The sequence below is a fragment of the Somniosus microcephalus genome, chromosome 31 (assembly GCF_052327205.1).
Source record: "Somniosus microcephalus isolate GS21.2 chromosome 31, FLI_Smic_1.0, whole genome shotgun sequence".
Classification (NCBI taxonomy): domain Eukaryota; kingdom Metazoa; phylum Chordata; class Chondrichthyes; order Squaliformes; family Somniosidae; genus Somniosus; species Somniosus microcephalus.
Genome location: NC_141017.1, coordinates 8464504 through 8486829, shown reverse-complemented (window position 1 = coordinate 8486829; position 22326 = coordinate 8464504). Strand labels below are relative to the sequence as shown.

Here is a 22326-nt window from a genome sequence, read left to right as displayed (position 1 = left end):
GTTTATAGCGTGTAGGAGATCACACATGCGTCAGTGATGTACCGTGACTGAATGGGGTCAAATTCCATTTTTATTACATGCTATTCAAAGATTTCCCCTGGTGCTTCGGAATGATTTATACAAACCTGTCAATTATTCAGTGAAAACGGGGCAAGGACTGGCCTTGATTGTATATCTCGATCTAGGTTCCTTCACTCATTTCTGTTTCATTTTTATCTCGTACCATCAATAAAGCCGATGTACAGCAAGATGGAACACAAGAGGCAGCAGCTGGAGGTAAGGCCCTGGGACAGCAGCACTGGGGACTGGGAGGGGACGGGGAGTGGGAGTTAGAGGAGGAGTGGAATGGGTCTGGGATGTGGAGGGGGAGTGGGACAGGAGGGGGATGGGAAGTAGGAGGGGAGGAGGGGTGGAGTGGGACAGGAGGTGGAGGGTGAGGTGGGACAGGGAGGGGAGGGGGAGTGTGATGGGATGGAGACTGAGAGAGGGAAGGCAAAGGAGAGGGGACAGGAAGGAGAGGGGAGGGGAGGGGACAGGGAGGGGAGTGGATGGGGGAGGGGAGGGGACAGGGAGGGGAGTGGACGGGGGAGGGGAGGGGACAGGGAGGGGAGTGGACGGGGGAGGGGAGGGGACAGGGAGAGAAGGGGAGGGGAAGTTGGACTGGGAGGGGAGGGCGAGTGGGGACAGGGAGGAGACAGGGAGGGGAGGGGAGGAGACAGGGAGGGGAGGGGAGTAGACAGTGAGGAGAGGGGAGGGGTGGGGAACAGGGAGGGGGAGGGGAGTTGACAGGGAGGGGAGGGGAGTGGTGGGAACAGGGAGGGGAGGGGAGGAGAGGGGAGGGGACAGGGAGGGGGAGTGGGAGGGAGAGGGGGAGTGGGAGGGGGAGTGGGAGGGAGAGGGGGAGTGGAATGGGTCTGGGAGAGGAGGAGGAAGGGGAGGGGGAGTGGGAGGGAGAGGTGGAGTGGAATGGGTCTGGGAGGGAAGGGGGAAGTGGAGGGGGGAGTGGGAGGGAGAGGGTGAGGTGGAGGGCGAGTGGGACAGGGAGGGGAGGGGGAGGGTGATGGGATGGAGACTGAGAGAGGGAAGGCAAGGGGGAGGGGAGGGGACAGGGAGGGGGTTTAACTGCACTGTGGATGATTTGGTTTTGATATCACTGATGAACCTGGAGTTTGGAAGGCCTTCGATGGGGTTATGGTATTGGGTTGGCTGCATTCATGTCGAACCAGTCAAGGACACAGGAGGCCGCTGCCAAAAAGGTAAGTTTGTTGAAAAATATTGGCCTGAATGTGAAGCTGGGATGTAAAGTGGTTCCCCATCCCACTGCAGTGCCACAGACCATTGCTGCCCGCACTCAGCCCCCTCCCAATCCCAGCCCTCCCCTCTCCTGGTCACCTCCTCCCATCCAATTGCTTTCTCCCTCTTCACGTTGCCCCCGCTCCTTCTCGAACACCCCCCCACCCCCCCCCGCCCACCTCCCACCCCCCCCACCGCCCACCTCCCACCTCCCACCTCCCAGGAGCTACCTGAGGGCCGTTGCCTTGAGCGACATAATATTGAAATCCTCTTTGCCGGTGAGCTGCCTGGAGACCCTACCCGTTCCAGCACAGGGATCATTCCCTGCTCCCAATTCATGCCAGTCTCTGGGTCTCTATCTCTGTCTCTCTCTGTGTCTAGTCTCAATCTCTCTCAGTCTCAGTCTGAATCTCTCTCTGTTTCTGTTCCTGTCTCTGTCTCTGCCTCCATCTCTTTCTTTGCACCTCTCTCTCTGTAACACTGCCATCACTGATTAGAATGTTGCTATTTTCTAGCAATAAAAAATAGGTAAGGGTAATCAGAGCCCCTCCCCCTTTCTCTTTGCCTGAGAAGTTTCTGAAGTTCAAATAATTTTTTTTTTAATTTCCAAGTAAAAAGAGAACTCAACTAAGGATGAGGACAGGTACCCTGTTGGTCTCTCATTCTCCCTCTCAGCTTAATACTCTTTCTGAAGTAAAAACTGCATAACTTTTCTTTAAAAGTTTTGTTGGATATCTGCCCAAATTCATCATGCAATTTGAATTTAAATCATATTTTATATACACAAACTGAAATATTGTTATAGACAGATGCAAAAAAATAAATAATATCAGGTTTATAATTCAAAACACAAACAAAAACCACAACAGATGTTAAATCTATAGCCTTTCATAATCATTTTTGTTTCTCCCACAAAAACCAGCCTCTCTGTTTTACAAACATTTAAGATAACCTTTCATTGAATAAAGCTTTTTAAAGTTGTCCTTGTTACAAATAATTTTGATAAAACAAACCATTTTTGTTAGAGGTGAAAGGAAAGCATTGTTTCAGCTGGGCTGACCAAATGCTAATGATGGAAGCTTATCAAATCCAAACCCAGGCTTCTGAGAGAAGCCGGGGCCTTCAAGTAAGGCCTTATGAAAGGGATTTAAAGTCGTAAAAGATAATTCAATTTAATCATAAAAATTGTGTAATTATTTCTATATTCTGAAATGTGTCATTTCTATTGACTTATTAAAACTTTATTTTGGGCATCAGAAATTTTAGTTACAGAGAAAAAATTTCGGAAGAAAAATTTCTCAAAAATCACTTACAGTGATTTGATTTGTTCACTTTTTCCTTTTAGCATTTTCTGATCATTTAATTGGTGAATCTCCTGACGGGTTGTCTCGACGAGTCATTAACAATTTTCCCTTTAATTTTTTGAGTGCGTGTGGCCCCTTTAACGGGCTGCGTGGCCCCTATAACGGGCTGCGCGGCCCACTCACATTTCCGCGCAGGCGCGGTTTCTCTATTCAAAAGCCAGTGACCGGTTTGCGCGGGACATCCAGACCGTTGCACAGTCGAACCTTAACGGGAACATTGGCCATTCATAACTCCTCATTGGTGGTTTTCTAGCCACTTTCCTCATTTCTGATTGGCACATTTCCCGTCTCTTCATAGAAACATAGAAACATAGAAGATAGGAGCAGGAGTAGGCCATTCGGCCCCTCGAGCCTGCTCCGCCATTCAATGAGATCATGGCTGATCATCCAAATTCAGTACCCTGTCCCTGCCTTCTCCCCATATCCCTTGATCCCTTTAGCCTTAAGAAATATATCTAACTCCTTCTTCAATATATTTAATGAATTGGCCTCAACTGCCTTCTGTGGTAGAGAATTCCACAGGCTCACCACTCTCTGGGTGAAGAAATTACTCCTCATCTCAGCCCTAAATGGCTTACCCCTTATCCATAGACTGTGACCCCTGGTTCTGGACTCCCCAGCCATCGGGAACATCCTTCCTGCATCTAGTCTGTCTAGTCCTGTTAGAATTTTATACGTTTCAGTGAGATCCCCTCTCATTCTTCTAAAGTCTAGTGAATATAAGCCTAATCGACCCAATCTCTCTTCATACGTCATTCCTGCCATCCCAGGTATCAGACTGGTGAATCTTCGCTGCACTCCCTCCATGGCAAGAACATCCTTCCTCAGATAAGGCAACCAAAACTGCACACAATACTCAAGGTGTGGTCTCACCAAGGCGCTGTACAACTGCAGCAAGACATCCTTGCTCCTGTACTCGAATCCTCTCACTATGAAGGCCAACATACCATTTGCCTTCTTAACCGCCTGCTGCACCTGCATGCTTACCTTCAGCGACTGGTGCACAAGGACACCCAGGTCTCGTTGCACTTCCCCTTTTCCCAATCTATTGCCGTTCAGATAATAATCTGTCTTCCTGTTTTTGCCACCAAAGTGGATAACCTCGCGTTTATCCACATTATACTGCATCTGCCATGCATCTGCCCAATCACCCAACCTGTCCAAATCATACTGGAGTTTCTCTGCATCCTCCTCACAGCACATACGCCCACCCAGCTTTGTGTCGACTGCAAACTTGGAGTTATTACATCTAGTTCCCTCGTCTAGATCATTCATATATATTGTGAATAGCTGGGGTCCTAGCACCGATCCCTGCGGTACCCCACTAGTCACTGCCTGCCACTCGGAAAAAGACCTGTTTATTCCAACTCTTTGCTTCCTGTCTGCCAACCAGTTCTCTATCCAAGTCAGTACCTTACCCCAGTTTTGATAGGTTGCTGGTTTATTTAGCTCAATCCGGAAGTTATTAGAGCAGAAATATTACAGTGAAAGTGTGGCAAGAGGAAGTGAGCGTGCACTAGGCATAACTCTTTTTATATATCATAGGGAGGTAGATGCCAGATAACAAGCTCATTTGTTTTTAATCTAGCCCTTTCTATTGGGACATTTTCCATAGGCTATTCAACTGTGACAGTGCCTCAAAGAAGATCTCAAATAAATATAAGAGCAAGAAAAGACCATTCGGCCCATCAAGCCTGCCCCATTCCATGGAGAGTGTAACCTGCGCACTGCCCCCTCTCCCCCTACCCTCCACCCTTCACAAAGATGTCCTTCTTTAGAAAGGCAGAAAAGCCAATTCAGGAAAAAAATTGGGAAATTCCTCTTTGACTTCCTAAGGCAGTCAAGCAGAGCTCCGGCAAGGCACAGATGCCTTGGACTCTTCACTATCTAAACTAACTAGCGACTGGACAAATCCTCTTTTCCCTTTAAAAGGACGGTAGCGATGCCGTACTCCCCACAAGCCCCAGCAGTTTGTTCCTGAACATGATGACTCACTGCAAAAAGAGAATCCTCCCGGCATCTGATCCAACTCTCAGCCTTTGGATTTTATTGGTGTTGGACTTTGTTTCATTAGTCCATCTCAAACAACCTGTGTCACCAGGCTGCATCCAATCCCGTCATTGTTTTATAAACCTTAGTCATAACTCTGTGTTTCTTCAAGGCTAATAACCCCACCTCTCCGAGCCTGTCCTTATAACTGAGAGCCCTGAGATTTGATCCCATTCTCGATGTTTCCCTCTGCACCATCTCCCGAACCGCACACCGTGAAGCCAGGCAGAACGCTCCAGGGTCTGACACCGCTCAAGGTCCTTAGAATTTCCACCAAAATATTCCCAGATTGTCTGAGTTGGTGGATCATTGAAAAAAAAATTCCTTCCCGATTTCTGAGCTGCAGCAGGATGAATTGTCCCCATTCTTCCTCTGCCTCGGGATGCGTGAACATCACATTAGTGATATCATCTCGCACGATGCAGGGTGATGTGCATTCAACCTGCACACTGATGGCACCAACACAACACACGTGCATCCCGGGACATGACCGTCACGCCAGGTGTGAATCCCCCACTTCCTTCACCCCACCATTGGCGGCCGGGCCTTCAGCCATCTGGGCCCTAAGCTCTGGAATTCCCTCCCTAAACCTCTCTGCCTCTCCGCCTCTCTCTCCTCCTTTAGGACCCTGCTTAAAACCTACCTCTTTGACCAAGCTTTTGGTCAGCTACCCCAATATCTCCTTCTTTGGCTCAGTGTCAATTTTTGTTTGATAATCGCTCCCGTGAAGCACATTGGAACACTTTACAACACTGAAGGCGCTATGTAACAACAACAACAACTTGTATTTATATAACGCTTTTAACATAGTAAACCGTCTCGCGGTGCTGCACAGGAGTATTTTAAGACAAAAAATTTGATACCGGCAGGTGACCAAAAGCTTGGTCAAAGAGGTAGGTTTTAAGGAGCGTCTTAAAGGAGGAAAGAGAGGTAGCGAGGCAGAGAGGTTCAGGCAGGGAATTCCAGAGTTTAGGCCGTAGGCAACAGAAGGCACGGCCACCAATTGATTATAATCAGGGATGCTCAAGAGGGCAGAATTAGAGGAGCACAGATATCTCCGGGGGGGGGGGGGCGGCGGGGGGGGGTGGGGGGTTAGTGGGGCTGAAGGAGATTACAGAGATGGGAAGGGGCGAGGCCATGGAGAGATTTGAAAACAAGGATGAGAATTTTGAAATCGAGGTGCTGCTTAGCCGGGAGCCAATGTAGGCCAGCGAGCACAGGGGTGATGGGCGAATGGGACTTGGTGCAAGTTAGGACACGGGCAGCTGAGTTTTGGACGACCTCAAGTTTATGTAGGGTGGAATGTGGGAGACAAGCCAGGAGTGCGTTGGAATCGTCAAGTCTAGAGGTAACAAAGGCATGGATGAGGGTTTCAGCAGCGGATGAGCTGAGGCAAGGGCAGAGACGGGCAATGTTATGGAGTTGGAAATAGGCGGTCTTAGTTATGCTGCGGATATGTGGTCGGAAACTCCTTTCAGGGTCAAATATGACACCAAGGTTGTGAACAGTGTGGTTCAGCCTCAGACAGATGTTCGGGAGAGGGATGGAGTCAGTGGCTAGGGAACGGAGTTTGTGGCGGGGACTGAAAACAATGGCTTCGGCCTTCCCAATATTTAATTGGAGAAAATTTCTGTTCATCTAGAACTGTATGTCGGACAAGCAGTCTGACGATTTAGAGACCGTGGAGGGGTCGAGAGAAGTGATAGTGAGGTAGAGCTGTATAAGTTGCTGTTATTGTTGATTCTTGCAGGTAAATAATTTGGAGTAAGTATGAAGTTATTTAGCATGCGTGCATTTTGCAGCGAGAAATGAGGAGAGGAGATATAAATGAAATGATATAATTTTAAGGGGGTACAGGAAGGGAGAGATCTGGGGGTTCACATGCACGGATCTTTGAAGGTAGCAGGACAGGTTGAGAAGGCTGTTAAAAAAGCATACGGGATCCTTGACTTTAAAGATAGAGGTGTAGAGTACAAAAGCAAGGAAGTTATGCTAAACCTTTATAACATACTGGCAAGGCCCCAGTTGTAGTATTGTGTCCAATTCTGGGCACCACACTTTAGGAAGGATGTCAAGGCCTTGGAGTGGCAGATTTACCAGAATGGTTCCAGGGACTGGAGAAGCTGGGGTTGTTCTCCTTAGAGCAGAAAAGGTTAAGGGGAGATTTAATAGAAGTGTTCAAAATCATGAGGGGTGTTGATAGTGCAGAGAGGGAGAAACGGTTTCCACTGACAGGAGGGTCGGTAACCAGAGGACACAGATTTAAGATCATTGGCAAAACAATCCAGCAGGGAAATTAGGAGAATTATTTTAACGCAGCGAGTTGTTATGATCTGGAATGCACTGCCTGAAAGGGCGGTGGAAGAAAATTCAATAATAGCTTTCAAAATGGAATTGAATAAATACGTGGAAAGGAGAAATTTGCAGGTCTGTGGGGAAAGAGCGGGGGAGTGGGACTAATTGGAGAGCTCTTTCAAAGAGCCAGCACAGGCGCGATGGGCCGAATTCCCTCCAGCTGTTGTGTGTGATTCGAAGCACTTAGAAGAAATATTTTGAAATGTGTGAAAATACATTTTTTTCAACTAAAGGCAATGAGCTATTCTTTATCAGGTGTCCAGGGTTCCCATGAAGTAATTACTTACAACAGTTAACAGCGACTTTAAAAGAGGCGGAAGTTCCCAATAGCGCGCCAGGTTCCGCTGTATAACCCCGTATAAAGCTTGCTGACCACAAGGGTTCGCTCCAGGGGAAAGCCGGATCGCCAACTGTGTGTGACATAATCCTGGCGGTTTCATCACATGACCTCCGCCTCCAATCGCCACCCCCCCCCCACCGGTTGAACAGCCTTTTTATGGCCGTCTCCAATATTTTAATAACTAGTATACAAAAGTCTTCAAAGAAAATGGACAAAACACACAGGGGGAGAAATTCAGTGGCGGCCCCCCTTGGGGTGCTAGCTTGGCCGAGGCGCTACCAATAGCTTCCAGTAGCGCCCCAAGCCCCAAGCTCCTGGAAGCGCTGCCCCTCCTTCCTGGGGCGCTACCATTGAATATCGCGGCGCTTCGTGCAACAGCGCCACACGTGTCGGCACGTAGCGCCGCGGTATCGCAGGCCTCCAACCCCCGATTAAAAGGGAGGGGCCTAGCACTGCGCGCACCGGGGCCCTGCCGGACCACCGGGGAGCAGGGCGCTGGCACCCCGCATAAAAAAGCGGAAGGGGGCAGGTGCTGGCAGGTGGCTAGAAAAAAAAATGGCCGGCCGGTTTACCTGCCCTTTAATTTGCGCTGCTGCGGCCGCCACAAAAACACCCCCCTGACCCCGTCGGACATATTGTCCGGCGGTAGGTCAGGGGGCGCCACCGAAGTTTGCGGCTGGGGCGCTGCGCACGGCGATGACATCATCACCAGAGGCGCAGCGCCGCGGGGCTCTACCGGGGGCACTAACAAGAGGCGCAAAGCAACTCAATTTTTCCCCCACAATTTTTTAACTAACCCTATAGTTGCTCCCAGCAGTGTCTAGGAGATTAATCTTTAGTTCTGGGTGACTCCCGGACAATCCTGGAGGGCTGACAACCCCTTTGGCGCAAACAATCACATTGACATCACATTGATGTAAGCGAGTACGGACTCAACAAGCCCCGTGTATGAAATGGAATGTAAGCTCTTCCAGCCTGCGTCCTCTATAAGGAAACAGCAAGCCCTAAATAGGGATGGACTCCAGGGATGGAATCTCAGGCCTGCCTGGCTGGCTGACCGCCAAAATATTTTTCTCTATGCTTCTGTTTTGGAAGAACAAGAATTTTTTTTAGTTAACACAAAGCCACAAAGTCAGCGGCAAAAAATGAAGCAAGAAATCGCTGGCGTCCTCTGCTCCCTTCTCCGATGCTGGAGGCCGCGATGTGATCGAGGCTTGTAAGGGTCACATTCCAAATCAGGCCCTATCTAGAGGTCATCACATATGTTATTCTACCGATCCGCACAAGAAAGAAAGAAAGAAAGAGAAACAGAGAGAAAGAAAGAACAGGAGAGAAAGAAAAAGAGAAAGAAAGAGAGAGAGAGAGAGAAAAAGAGAGAGAGATAGAAAGAGAAAGAAAGAGGGAGAGAAAGAAAGATAGAAAGAAAGAAAGGATAGAATTCTTCTAGATAATTCAGTGGAGAACAACGCTGAATACAGAACGTGCAGAAGAGAACTGAAAAAGGAAATAAGAGGCAAAGAGCGAGCATGAGGGCATGGCCGAGGTACTAAATGAATACTTTGCATCTGTCTTCACTAGAGAAGAGGATGCTGCTATGGGCACAGTAAAGGAGGAGATACAGGTAGACTACCCTTTATCCGAACTTCCGAAAACCGAAACCCTCTAAAAACCGAAGGTTTTTTCGGTCAGCGTAAGTCGTGCGCACGACATGACCAGAGTGGCGCATGACTTACAGGCCTAGCCGGATAAGGGATAGTGTAGCATTTTTCCGCACTTCTGAAAACCGAAATCGCTCAGCGTAAGTGTACCAGCCTTTATCCGCACATCCGAAACCAGAAAACCTCTGAAAGCCGAAAGTGGCGCAAAGCATGACTTCTGAAAACCGAAATCGCTCAGCGTAAGTCGTGCGCACGACCCCGACCCCCGCCGACCCCCCGCCGACCCCCCTGCCGAACCCGACCCCCGCTGACCCCGACCCCCACCGACCCCCGACCCCCCCGCCAACCCCGACCCCCCGCCGACCCCCACCCTTTCGGACAAGGGATAGTGTATCCTTTATCCGCACTCCCGCAAACCGAATTACTCTGAAAACCGAAGTGTTTTCGCTCACCTTCCGAAATCCGAAATTTCCCGAAAACCGAAACACGGCTGGTCCCGAGGTTTTCGGATAAAGGATAGTCTACCTGTAGTAGAAATATTGTACAGGATAAAAATAGATAAAGAGGAGGTACTTAAAATGTTGGCAGTGCTCAAAGTAGAGCAGTCTCGTGGTCTGGATGGGATGCATCCTAGGTTGCTGAGGGAAGTAAGGGTGGAAATTGCAGAGGCTCTGACCACAATCTTCCAAACCTCCTTCGATATGGGAGTGGTGCCAGAGGACTGGAGGATTGCAAATGTTACACCCCTGTTGCAAAAAGGGGAAAGGGATAAACCCAGCAGCTACAGGCCAGTCAACCTAATGTCGATGGTGGGGAAACTGTTAGAGACAATAATCTGGGGCAAAATTACATAGCACTTGGAAAAATATGGGTTAATAAATGACAGGCCGCAAGGATTTGTTCAAAGCAAATCGTGTTTGACTAACCTGATCGAGTTCTTTGATGAAGTAGCTGAGAGGGTTGATGAAGGTAATGCGGTTGATGTTGTGTATATGGACTTTCAAAAGGAGTTTGATAAAGTGCCACATAATAGATTTGTTACCAACATTAAAGCCCATGGGATTAAAGGGACAGTGGCTGTGTGGATGTGACATTGGCTAAGGGACGGAAAGCAGAGAGTGAGTGGTGAACGGTTGTTTCTCAGACTGGAAGGAAGTATACAGAGGTGTTCCCCAGGGGTCGGTATTAGAACCACTGCTCTTTTAGATATATATTAATGACCTGGGCTTGAGTATACAGGACATAATTTCAAAGTTCACAGATGACACAAAACTTGGAAACGTAGTAAACAGTGAGGAGGATAGTAACAGACTCCAGGAGGGCTTAGACAGACTGGTAAATGGGCAGACACATGGCGGATTAAATTTAATGCAGAGAAGTGTGAAGTGATTCATTTTGGTAGGAAGAGTGAGGAGAGGCAATTTAAACTGAATGGTGTGCAGGAACAGAGAGACCAGGGGGTTCACATACACTAGTCTTTGAAGATCGCAGGACAAGTTGAGAAGGCTGTTATGGGATCCTTGTCTTTATAAATGAAGGAAGTTAGGCTTTACCTCGATAAAACACTGGTTAGGCCTCAGCTGGAGTATTGTGGCTGATTCTGGGCACCGCACTTTGGGAAAGATGTCAGGGCCTTGGAGAGGGTGCAGAGGAGATTGACTAGAATGGTACCAGGGATGAGGGACTTTAGTTATGTGGAGAGACTGGAGATACTGGGGTTGATCTCCTCGGAGTAGAGAGGGTTGAGGGGAGATTTGATAGAGGTTTTCAACATCTTGAGTAAATAAGGAGAAACTGTTTCCAGTGGCAGGAAGGTCGGTAACCAGAGGACTCAGACTTAAGGTAATTGGCAAAAGAACCAGGGGCAATATGAGGGAAAATGTTTTTACACAGCGAGTTGTTGTGATCTGCAATGCGCTGACTGAAAGGATGGTGGAAGCAAATTTCATAGTAACTTTCAAAAAGAGAATTGGATAAATACTTAAAAAGGAAAAGTTTGCAGGGCACGATGGGCTGAATGGCCTCCTTCTGTGCTGCATCACTCAATGATTCTATGATTCTAGAGAAAGAAAGAACGACTTGCATTTATCTAGCACCTTTCACAACCTCAGGACATCCCAAAGTGCTTTACAGCCAATGAAGTACTTTTGGAGTGTAGTCACTGTTGTAATGTAGGAAACGCAGCAGCCAATTTGCACACAGCAAGCTCCCACACACATGTGATAATGACCAGCTAATCTGTTTTAGTGATGTTGATTGAGGAATAAATATTAGCCCCAGGACACCGGGGAGAACTCTCCTGTTCTTCTCCGAAATAGGGCCATGGGATCTTTAACGTCCACCTGAGAGAGCAGACGGGGCCTCGGTTTAACGTCTCATCCGAAGGACGGCACTTCCGACAGTGCAGCACTCCCTCAGCACTGCCACTGGGAGTGTTGGCCTGGATTTTCGTGCTCGAGTCTCTGGAGTGGGAATTGAATCCATGACCTTCTGACTCAGAAGCGAAAGTGCTAAGGCTGAAACCTAAATTTGAAGAATTGAAGAGCTGTTGCCTTTTCTTGCCCTGATTGGTTGCTTCAGATTCTCAGATATCGGTGCCCCGCCCGGCTCCACTGACTTATAAGAACATAAGAAATAGGAGCAGGAGTCGGCCATTTGGCCCCTCGAGCCTGCTCCGCCATCCAATAAGATCATGGCTGATCTTCTAGCTCATCTACACTATCCCCATATCCCTTGATTCCCTTAATAATATCCATAAATCTATCGATTTCAGTCTTGAATATACTCAACGATTGAGCCTCCACAGCCCTCTGCGGTAGAGAATTCCAAAGATTCACCGCCCTCTGAGTGAAGAAATTTCTCCTCCTCTCAGTCCTAAATGGCCGACCCCTTATTCTGAGACTGTGACCCCTGGTTCTAGACTCCCCAGCCAGGGGAAACATCCTCCCTGCATCTACCCTGTCAAGCCCTGTAAGAATGTTGTATGTTTCAATGAGATCACCTCTCATTCTTCTAAACTCTAGAGAATATAGGCCTAGTCTACTCAATCTCTCTTCATAGGGCAATCCCCCCATCCCAGGAATCAGTCTGGTGAACCTTCGTTGCACTCCCTCTATGGCAAGTAAATCCTTCCTTAGGTAAGGAGACCAAAACTGTGCACAATACTCCAGGTGTGGTCTCACCAGGGCCCTATATAATCTTTATTCATTCTCAAATCCTCTTGTAATAAAGGCCAACATACCAGTTGCTTTCCTAATTACTTGCTGTACCTGCATGTTAACTTTCAGTGATTCGTGTACAAGGACACCCAGGTCCCTCTGAACGCCAACATTTCCCAATCTCTCACCATTTAAAAAATACTCTGCTTTTCTATTTTTCCTACAAAGGCAAAAAAGCTCCAGATTTGGCCATATCATCCCCGTCTCCTCCTCCTCACCCCCGTCTCCTCCTCCTCACCCCAGACTCCTCCCTGGTCACTCCCGCACTGTTACCCCTGGAGCCCCCCAAGGATCTACCCTTGGCCCTTTCTTATTTTTCATCTGCACGCTGCCCCTCGGTGACATCGTCTGAAAACACAATGCCAGGTTCCACATGTACGCTGAGGACATCCAGCTCTACCTCACCACCACTTCACTCGACCCCTCCACTGCCTCTTTACACATGGGAAGCTATCAGTTAAACACAAAGCTGTGGGGATTTAGAGTAAATTCTGGGAATTTAATAGAACTGGTTGAGGGGGTGAAAGCAACAAATACTCGTTGGAGGAGTTGCATTGGGTGGGAGATTGCACTGAGTGGGATACTCAGACATGTGCTTACATTTGCAGATGATACTGAACTGGGAAGGGCAGTGGAATCAGAAGAGACAGCTCAGAAATTACAGTGAGGTGGATAAAATAAGTACATAGGCAGATAAACAACACATCTTCTACATATATAAACCGGTTGGTCCGTCTGTCTTTCTGTCTGTTTGTCTGTCTGTCTCTCTGTCTGTCCGGCTATACAATCAAAAGTTATAGAGCGTACCTACACACATGTTATATCAAAAGAAAGCTTATCATTAGGGGAGTCTAATAGGCATATTTACTTTTTGGTCAGACAAAAATTGTTCAGACAGTATACAAAAAAGGTTCAAAAAATGGCAACATTCCGCTCATTAGCGTTGAGTGACGTGATGGTTGACCAATCGTACAGGGGATTAACCTGATGGTTGACCAATCGGTGCGTCACAGGGGGCATTTCATTGCATGTGTGGGCGGGCCTAATCCTTCTGAGCTGAGGTGAGTGGCCGCCATCTTGATTCCTAACTATTCATTTATTTTTCCCACTTTCTGTGTGTTTATTTTCAAATATAGATTTCCAGCAAAAAAAAAGTTGCTTTTAAAACACAATTAAATTGTTTTTTAAAAAAGTTAATTAATTTGTAAATATTTTCTCTAACCTCATTAATTTTCCTACCTTTCACCCTTTTTTTTCCCACTTGACTCGTTACCTCCGCCGGGCACCGCAACCTTCCAGGGTTACCCCGCCTGCAGGCCTCGAAGCCTCGGCCTCTCCTCCCCAGCCACGCCCGAGCTAGGCACCTCCCGTCCCGCTCAACAAGCGGCCCGCGATCGCCGCCATCTTTGTAAAGGCTGGCGGGGCGGGCCTGAGCCGAGCGTAGCCACCACCGCTGTTGTGTATGTACCTTTAAGAGAGAACTGCTTTTATGCTTTAGTACCAGCAGTGACCACACCTGTATATAAAGCAGTGGCAGGCTTCTGTACTTTCAGTTCCAGCATACTCTCTGTGCAGTAAACATCTCTTATTAACGTTCTCCTGCAGTCCGTGTGTTATTAATGCGCGGACACTACAGCCGCCATCTTTGTAAAGGCTGGCGGGGCGGTATGGAGCTCCATGCAGCCATCGCTGGTGCTGGGCTCGGGTGCTTTGTGGCCTGCGGCCGAACGGCGGCTGCGGAGCGCACCCCCTTCCCACCCCCCTTCCCCCCCCACACCCCCTTCCTACCCCCCCTTTCCCCCCCACACACCCCCTTCTCCCCCAACCCCCCCTTCCCCCCCACACCCCCTTCCCACCCCCCTCCCTTACACCCCCTTCCCCCCTTCCCTCCCCCCTTCCCCCTTCCCTCCCCCCTTCCCCCCCCCTAGCCCCCTTCCCTTCCCCCCTTCCCTCCCCCCTCTCCCCCCTTCCCCCCTTTCCCTTCCCACCTCCCCCCTTCCCCCTTTCCCCCACCCCTTTCCCCCCTTCCCCCACCCCTTTCCCCCCTTCCCCCCACCCCTTTCCCCCCCTTCCCCCCACCCCTTTCCCCCACCACTTTCCCCCACCCCTTTCCCCTTTCTCTCCTTCCCTCTCTCTCTCCTTCCCTCTCTGTCTCCTTCCCTCTCTGTCTCTCTCTCTCCTTCCCTCTGCCTCTGTCTCTCTCTCCCTCTCTCTCTCTGTCTCTCTCTCCCTCTCTCTCTGTCTCTCTCTCATTCCCTCTCTCTCTCCTTCGCTCTCTGTCTCTCTCTCCTTCCCACTCTCTCTCCTTTCCTCTCTCTCTCTCTCCTTCCCTCTCTCTCTCCTTCCCTCTCTCTCTCTCTTTCTCTCTCTCCTTCCCCCCTCTCTCTCTCCTTCCCCCCCTCTCTCTCTCCTTCCCCCCCTCTCTCTGTCTGGCACAGGGTTCTTGAGTTCCCTCGGCACCGCCGGGCACACCAGCTAGTAGAACATAAAGCAAAGCACTGCACAAGGAATGAACAAATTGGTAACACATGAAGTCCACAAGTAGTGTTGAAATAACTGAGGATGAAACTGAAAGAGACTTTGGAATTTGAATAGATTTCACACCAAACATGTCCAACCAATGGAGAGCAGGAATCAAAGCATGTTGAGCTGCATGTCCAAAAGAGTTGAAAAGGGGTCAGAGAAAGTCACGCACAAACTGTACCGGGCTCTGGTCAGACCGCACACTGAGCACCGTGTCCAGTACTGGTCAGACCGCACTCTGAGCACTGTGTCCATACTGGTCAGACCACACTCTGAGCACTGTGTCCATACTGGTCAGACCACACTCTGAGCACTGTGTCCAGTACTGGTCAGACCGCACTCTGAGCACTGTGTCCAGTACTGGTCAGACCGCACACTGAGAACCGTGTCCAGTACTGGTCAGACCGCACTCTGAGCACTGTGTCCATACTGGTCAGACCGCACTCTGAGCACTGTGTCCAGTACTGGTCAGACCGCACTCTGAGCATCGTGTCCAGTACTGGTCAGACCGCACTCTGAGCACTGTGTCCATACTGGTCAGACCGCACTCTGAGCACTGTGTCCATACTGGTCAGACCACACTCTGAGCACTGTGTCCAGTACTGGTCAGACCGCACTCTGAGCACTGTGTCCAGTACTGGTCAGACTGCACACTGAGAACCGTGTCCAGTACTGGTCAGACTGCACTCTGAGCACTGTGTCCATACTGGTCAGACCGCACTCTGAGCACCGTGTCCAGTACTGGTCAGACCGCACTCTGAGCACTGTGGCCAGTACTGGTCAGACCGCACTCTGAGCATCATGTCCAGTACTGGTCAGACCGAACTCTGAGCACCGTGTCCAGTACTGGTCAGACCGCACTCTGAGCACCATGCCCAGTACTGGTCAGATCGCACTCTGAGCACCGTGGCCAGTACTGGTCAGAGTGCACTCTGAGCACTGTGTCCAGTACTGGTCAGACCGCACTCTGAGTACTGTGTCCAGTACTGGTCAGACCGCACTCTGAGCACTGTGTCCAGTACTGGTCAGACTGCACTCTGAGCACTGTGTCCAGTACTGGTCAGACTGCACTCTGAGTACTGTGTCCAGTACTGGTCAGACCGCACTCTGAGCACTGTGTCCAGCACTGGTCAGACCGCACTCTGAGCACCGTGTCCAGTACTGGTCAGACCGCACTCTGAGCACTGTGTCCATACTGGTCAGACCACACTCTGAGCACTGTGTCCAGTACTGGTCAGACCGCACTCTGAGCACTTTGTCCAGTACTGGTCAGACCGCACACTGAGAACCGTGTCCAGTACTGGTCAGACCGCACTCTGAGCACTGTGTCCAGTACTGGTCAGACCGCACTCTGAGCACTGTGTCCAGTACTGGTCAGACCGCACTCTGAGCACTGTGTCCAGTACTGGTCAGACCGCACTCTGAGCACTGTGTCCAGTACTGGTCAGACCGCACTCTGAGCACTGTGTCCAGTACTGGTCAGACCGCACTCTGAGCACTGTGTCCAGTACTGGTCAGACCGCACTCTGAGCACTGTGTCCAGTACTGGTCAGACCGCACTCTGAGCAGTATGTCCAGTTGTGGTCAGACCGCACTCTGAGCACTGTGTCCAGTACATTCGAGCGCTAGAGGCAGAGCAGAGAAGTGACACAGGCTGATCCCCAGGGTCAGGGGTCAGGGGTATGGGGAAAGGCTGGAGAGAGCTTGGCTTTTCAGCCTGGCAGGGAGGTGTTTGGGTGGTCATCTTATCGAGGTGTGTAAGACTGTTAAGGGAACGGGAAAGGCTAATCTAGAATATTACTTTAAATTAAATTGTGGGAAGAGGACAAGGGGACACATGTTCGAATTAGTAAAAGATAACTTTAGGACTGACCTCAGGAGGTTCTCGTCGATACACAGGGTGATCAACGCTTGGAATTGTTTCCAGGCCGACTGGTGGAGGTGAAAACCCTGGAATAATTTAAGAAGCAGCGAGACACGGCACTGGGTGTCTGGAGGCTGCTACTGGATGGGTTAACATATCGATGGCCTTCCTTGATTGTATTGACCCTGTGATCGTGTGAAGAGGTTTGAGCAATAGGGTGCAGTAAAGTTCAGACCAAACAAAAGGGAGCAAACGGGAATTGGTGCAATGTCATGAAACCAAAAATGAAGACTAACCCCTTCAAATGTTCAGCTGGGCCAGTGTGAGAACGACTCCTGGTTATTGTCCCTGTCGGAGTCTGCTTTTCTCCAGGATTCACAGGTTCTCAGCGCTGGCCCGGGTGTATTAGAATTCACTGGGACAATGCCCCGACACGAATACAGCAATGAGGCAGCTCCACCGAGTAATGTAAACCTGACGCTCGCCTCGGAATACCCGGGAAGTACAGAACTGGCACGTGGATTCTGATGTCAGTTTGTGTGCCCAACCATGTGCCCATCGGCAGGAAACAGGAGCAGAATTTCAGCCCCTTCCTCATCTACAAACTAGCAATCGGTTTTTCTGTAAACAAGGTCACCACGTATTCTTCATCTCCATTTTTCCTTTCAGGGCACGGAAAAGGGACAGCGGGAGCAGCACAGGGCAAATATCCCAATCTCATGTCCTACATTCTCCTGGGACTCTTCGTTCTGCTGACTATAATATTCGTGGTCGGGATGCTGAAATGTAAGTTATTGAAAATGTGTGACACCTGGATGATGTTGGGGACCTGAGGGAAGGCAGGCACACCTGGGGCATTAGGAAAACGGTAGAGAAGGAATTGGTTCCGAAAAGATCAGCAGAACTCAAGGTGGATGAGTCACTGGGCACTGTTGACATCAGCCGAGGCTGTTGAAGGAAGTGAGAGAGGAGATCAGAGAGGCTCTGGCCACATTTGTCAATGCTCCTTTAATATGAAGACTATGCCATGAGACCATGAGTAGCTTATGTACCTGATGAAGAAGGGAGAGAAGGGAAACAGTGTAACAGTAGATCAGTTAGTCTAACATCCGTTGTGGGCACTTTATTCATCCCCTTCATAATTCTGAAAACTTCCAAATCTCCTCCTTTCCCTCACCAGAGGCAGAAAGGCCAATGGAACTGATAAGGAATTGGAGCTCTGGGGAAGAGGGTGAAGAGCCTGGGATTGTTTACGTTGAAGAAGAGAATGCTCGGGGAAGAGATTATTCAATGATTCAACGTCCTTCAGGGAATCGATCAATTGATTCCCGATAATATGTTGGAGATTGGCACAAACTCTCGAACCAGGGGACGGGCTCAAACCGACAAGAGGGAAGGAGCAGACAGTTTGGATTGAACTATTTTACACAGAGCAGCGCGATTGTGTGGGATGGACTGGGCAGGGGGGGGAGTGGAGGCAAATAGTGTGAGAAAACTTAACAGAGAATTGGAGAGATATGTGAGGCAGTGGGCGATTGAGGGCTGTTTGTTTCTGGGACTGGCCAGATGGACGGCAGGGTATTTTCCAGGCCTGGTGCTTCCTGTGTCCCGACCAGAACACATCCTACTTCCTCAATCTTTCCTCAGAACTCAGGTTTCACCAGCTGCTATAGGGGAATGGAATCAGGGTGGGGCCGTGACAGGATCTTATATCATCCTCACTGTTCCCTTTTACATCAACACCCCTAATCAATCCTCGTCCCTCCCGCATGTAGCCAGGTAAAGTCATCGTAGACAGGGACTAAAAGGGTTAAATTATAAGGCTAGTTTGGATAGACTTGGCTTGTATTCCCTCCAGTATAGAAGATTAAGAGGTGATCTATTTGAGATGTTTAATGTGATTAAAGGAATTGATAGGATAGATAGAGAGAAACAGGCTGAGGGCAGGCCCGGAACAAGGGGCCATGACCTCAGAATTAGAGCCAGGCCGTTCAGGGGTGATGTCAGGAAGCACTTCTTCACACAAAGGGTGGTGGAAATCGAGAGCTCTCTCCCCCAAAGAGCTGTTGAGGCTGAGGGTCAATTGAAAACTTCAAGACTGATATCGATAGATTTTTGTTGGGTAAAGGTATCAAGAGGTATGGAGTTAATATACAGATCAGCCATGAACAACTGAATGCCACTGAATCGAGGGGCTGAATGGCCTGTTCCTGTTCCTATGTTCCTAAAGTAGTAATACTGAAAGCTCCCTTTCAGAACATCGAGTTCACTGTGTGGCAAGTTCAATTTCTAACATCAACTCCAATGACCGACATTTGGAGAAAATTCTGTTGCTTGAGATAGCTGGAGGTGGGAACCCATTGATGCTGATAATAATGGTTTCATTTTCAGTTAAACAGATGTCCAGTGAAATTAAAGATTTGAAGGATGATGTCACGAAGCAACTTGCAAAAATGAAGCATGGTAAGTACTTGTTAACATGTCCAAGCATGTCCATGTTCCGTATGGACCTATCAGTTCCCTCTCTGTGGGACCCTCAGCATTCGAGATGTTCACGGTGACTCTATAGTGCCCCCGATGGCCCGGTGGCTAAATGCAATGTGTGCTATGAGATTGAGACATTGAGACCAGAATGCCTCCGGCTCAGTCCCTGGGTTGTGCTGAGGTAGATGATCAGCTGGGGCCGCAGTAGTGGCTCTGCATGTGTCCTCATGTGACCGCAATGTCCCTAGGCTGGGGAGGGAATCATCCTAACCTGTGAACCCTCCTGGAAAAAATATGTGTGCGTGTGGCTATATAATATAGCCCAAAACTGAACTCAGTACTCCAACTGTGGTGTCCCTGAGGTTTAATATAGATTCACTGTTATATGTTGTAACGTCCTGCGATACAGTATAACTAGACTTCCAAAAGTCTGCAACAAAGTTCCATATTACAGGTTGCAGCACAAGCTTAGGCCACGGGTATTTGATGTTAAATTAAGAATAAAGAAAGGAATTGATTGACAGAGGTGTTGCATTAGGTTTTAGACGGGAGACTGATGTTAGGTAGAGGAGAGTTCCAGGGATCAGCGCTGGGGAGATGTACTGAGTGGAGTGTCCCAGGGATCGGTGCTGGGGAGATGTACTGAGTGGAGTGTCCCAGGGATCGGTGCTGGGGAGATGGACTGAATGGAGTGTCCCAGGGATCAGTGCTGTTTGATGTACTGAATGGAGTGTCCCAGGGATCGGTGCTGGGTGATGTACTGAATGGAGTGTCCCAGGGATCAGTGCTGTTTGATGTACTGAATGGAGTGTCCCAGGGATCGATGCTGTTTGATGTACTGAGTGGAGTGTCCCAGGGATGGGTGCTGGGTGATGTACTGAGTGGAGTGTCCCAGGGATCGGTGCTGGGTGATGTACTGAGTGGAGTGTCCCAGGGATCGGTGCTGGGTGATGTACTGAGTGGATTGTCCCAGGGATCGGTGCTGGGTGATGTACTGAGTGGAGTGTCCCAGGGATCGGTGCTGGGAGATGTACTGAGTGGAGTGTCCCAGGGATCGGTGCTGGGTGATGTGCTGAGTGGAGTGTCCCAGGGATCGGTGCTGGGTGATGTACTGAGTGGAGTGTCCCAGGGATCGGTGCTGGGTGATGTACTGAGTGGAGTGTCCCAGGGATCGGTGCTGGGAGATGTACTGAGTGGAGTGTCCCAGGGATCGGTGCTGGGTGATGTACTGAGTGGAGTGTCCCAGGGATCGGTGCTGGGTGATGTACTGAGTGGAGTGTCCCAGGGATCGGTGCTGGGAGATGTACTGAGTGGAGTGACCCAGGGATCGGTGCTGGGTGATGTACTGAGTGGAGTGTCCCAGGGATCGGTGCTGGGTGATGTACTGAGTGGAGTGTCCCAGGGATCGGTGCTGGGTGATGTACTGAGTGGAGTGTCCCAGGGATCGGTGCTGGGTGATGTACTGAGTGGAGTGTCCCAGCTATCGGCGCTGGGTGATGTACTGAGTGGGGTGTCCCGGGGATCGGTGCTGGGTGATGTGCTGAGTGGAGTGTCCCAGGGATCGGTGCTGGGTGTTGAACTGAGTGGGGTGTCCCAGGGATCGGTGCTGGGTGATGTACTGAGTGGAGTGTCCCAGGGATCGGTGCTGGGTGATGTACTGAGTGGAGTGTCCCAGGGATCGGTGCTGGGAGATGTACTGGGTGGGGTGTCTCAGGGATCGGTGCTGGGTGATGTACTGAGTGGAGTGTCCCAGGGACTGCTGCTGGGAGATGTACTGAGTGGAGTGTCCCAGGGATCGGTGCTGGGTGATGTACTGAATGGGGTGTCCTAGTGATCGGTGCTGGGTGATGTACTGAGCGGAGTGTCCCAGGGATCGGTGCTGGGTGATGTATTGAGTGGGGTGTCCCAGGGATCGGTGCTGGGTGATGTACTGAGTGGAGTGTCCCAGGGATCGGTGCTGGGTGATGTACTGAGTGGAGTGTCCCAGGGATCGGTGCTGGGTGATGTACTGAGTGGAGTGTCCCAGGGATCGGTGCTGGGTGATGTACTGCGTGGAGTGTCCCAGGGATCGGTGCTGGGTGATGTACTGAGTGGAGTGTCCCAGGGATCGGTGCTGGGTGATGTACTGAGTGGAGTGTCCCGGGGATCGGTGCTGGGTGATGTACTGAGTGGAGTGTCCCAGGGATCGGTGCTGGGTGATGTACTGAGTGGAGTGTCCCAGGGATCGGTGCTGGGAGATGTACTGAGTGGAGTGTCCCAGGGATCAGTGCTGGGAGATGTACTGAGTGGAGTGTCCCAGGGATCGGTGCTGGGTGATGTACTGAGTGGGGTGTCCCAGGAATCGGTGCTGGGTGATGTACTGTGTGGAGTGTCCCAGGGATCGGTGCTGGGAGATGTACTGAGTGGGGTGTCCCAGGGATCAGTGCTGGGAGATGTACTGAGTGGAGTGTCCCAGGGATCGGTGCTGGGAGATGTACTGAGTGGGGTGTCCCAGGGATCGGTGCTGGGAGATGTACTGAGTGGGGTGTCCCAGGGATCAGTGCTGGGAGATGTACTGAGTGGAGTGTCCCAGGGATCAGTGCTGGGTGATGTACTGAGTGGAGTGTCCCAAGGATCAGTGCTGGGTGATGTACTGAGTGGGGTGTCCCAGGGATCGGTGCTGGGTGATGTACTGAGTGGATTGTCCCAGGGATCAGTGCTGGGAGATGTACTGAGTGGAGTGTCCCAGGGATCAGTGCTGGGAGATGTACTGAGTGGAGTGTCCCAGGGATCGGTGCTGGGTGATGTATTGAATGGGGTGTCCTAGTGATCGGTGCTGGGAGATGTACTGAGTGGAGTGTCCCAGGGATTGGAGCTGGGAGATGTACTGAGTGGAGTGTCCCAGGGATCGGTGCTGGGTGATGTACTGAGTGGAGTGTCCCAGGGATTGGTGCTGGGAGATGTACTGAGTGGAGTGTCCCAGGGATCGGTGCTGGGTGATGTACTGAGTGGAGTGTCCCAGGGCTCGGTGCTGGGTGATTTACTCAGTGGAGTGTCCCAGGGACCGGTGCTGGGAGATGCACTGAGTGGAGTGTCCCAGGGATCGGTGCTGGGTGATGTATTGAATGGGGTGTCCTAGTGATCGGTGCTGGGAGATGTACTGAGTGGAGTGTCCCAGGGATTGGTGCTGGGAGATGTA

General features: G+C 50.2%; 1 protein-coding gene across 2 annotated transcripts in view; it reads left to right on the top strand.

Annotated features, from left to right (window-relative positions):
• Nucleotides 1-22326, top strand: part of LOC147097560 (uncharacterized) — a 114811-nt gene that overhangs the window by 41961 nt on the left and 50524 nt on the right. For both annotated transcript variants that reach the window (XM_085971514.1, XM_085971512.1), the window contains exons 3-5: nucleotides 235-276; nucleotides 17334-17450; nucleotides 19056-19127. In XM_085971514.1, coding sequence (XP_085827640.1) covers nucleotides 235-276; nucleotides 17334-17450; nucleotides 19056-19127 — 231 coding nt within the window. The remainder of the gene's footprint in view (nucleotides 1-234; nucleotides 277-17333; nucleotides 17451-19055; nucleotides 19128-22326) is intronic.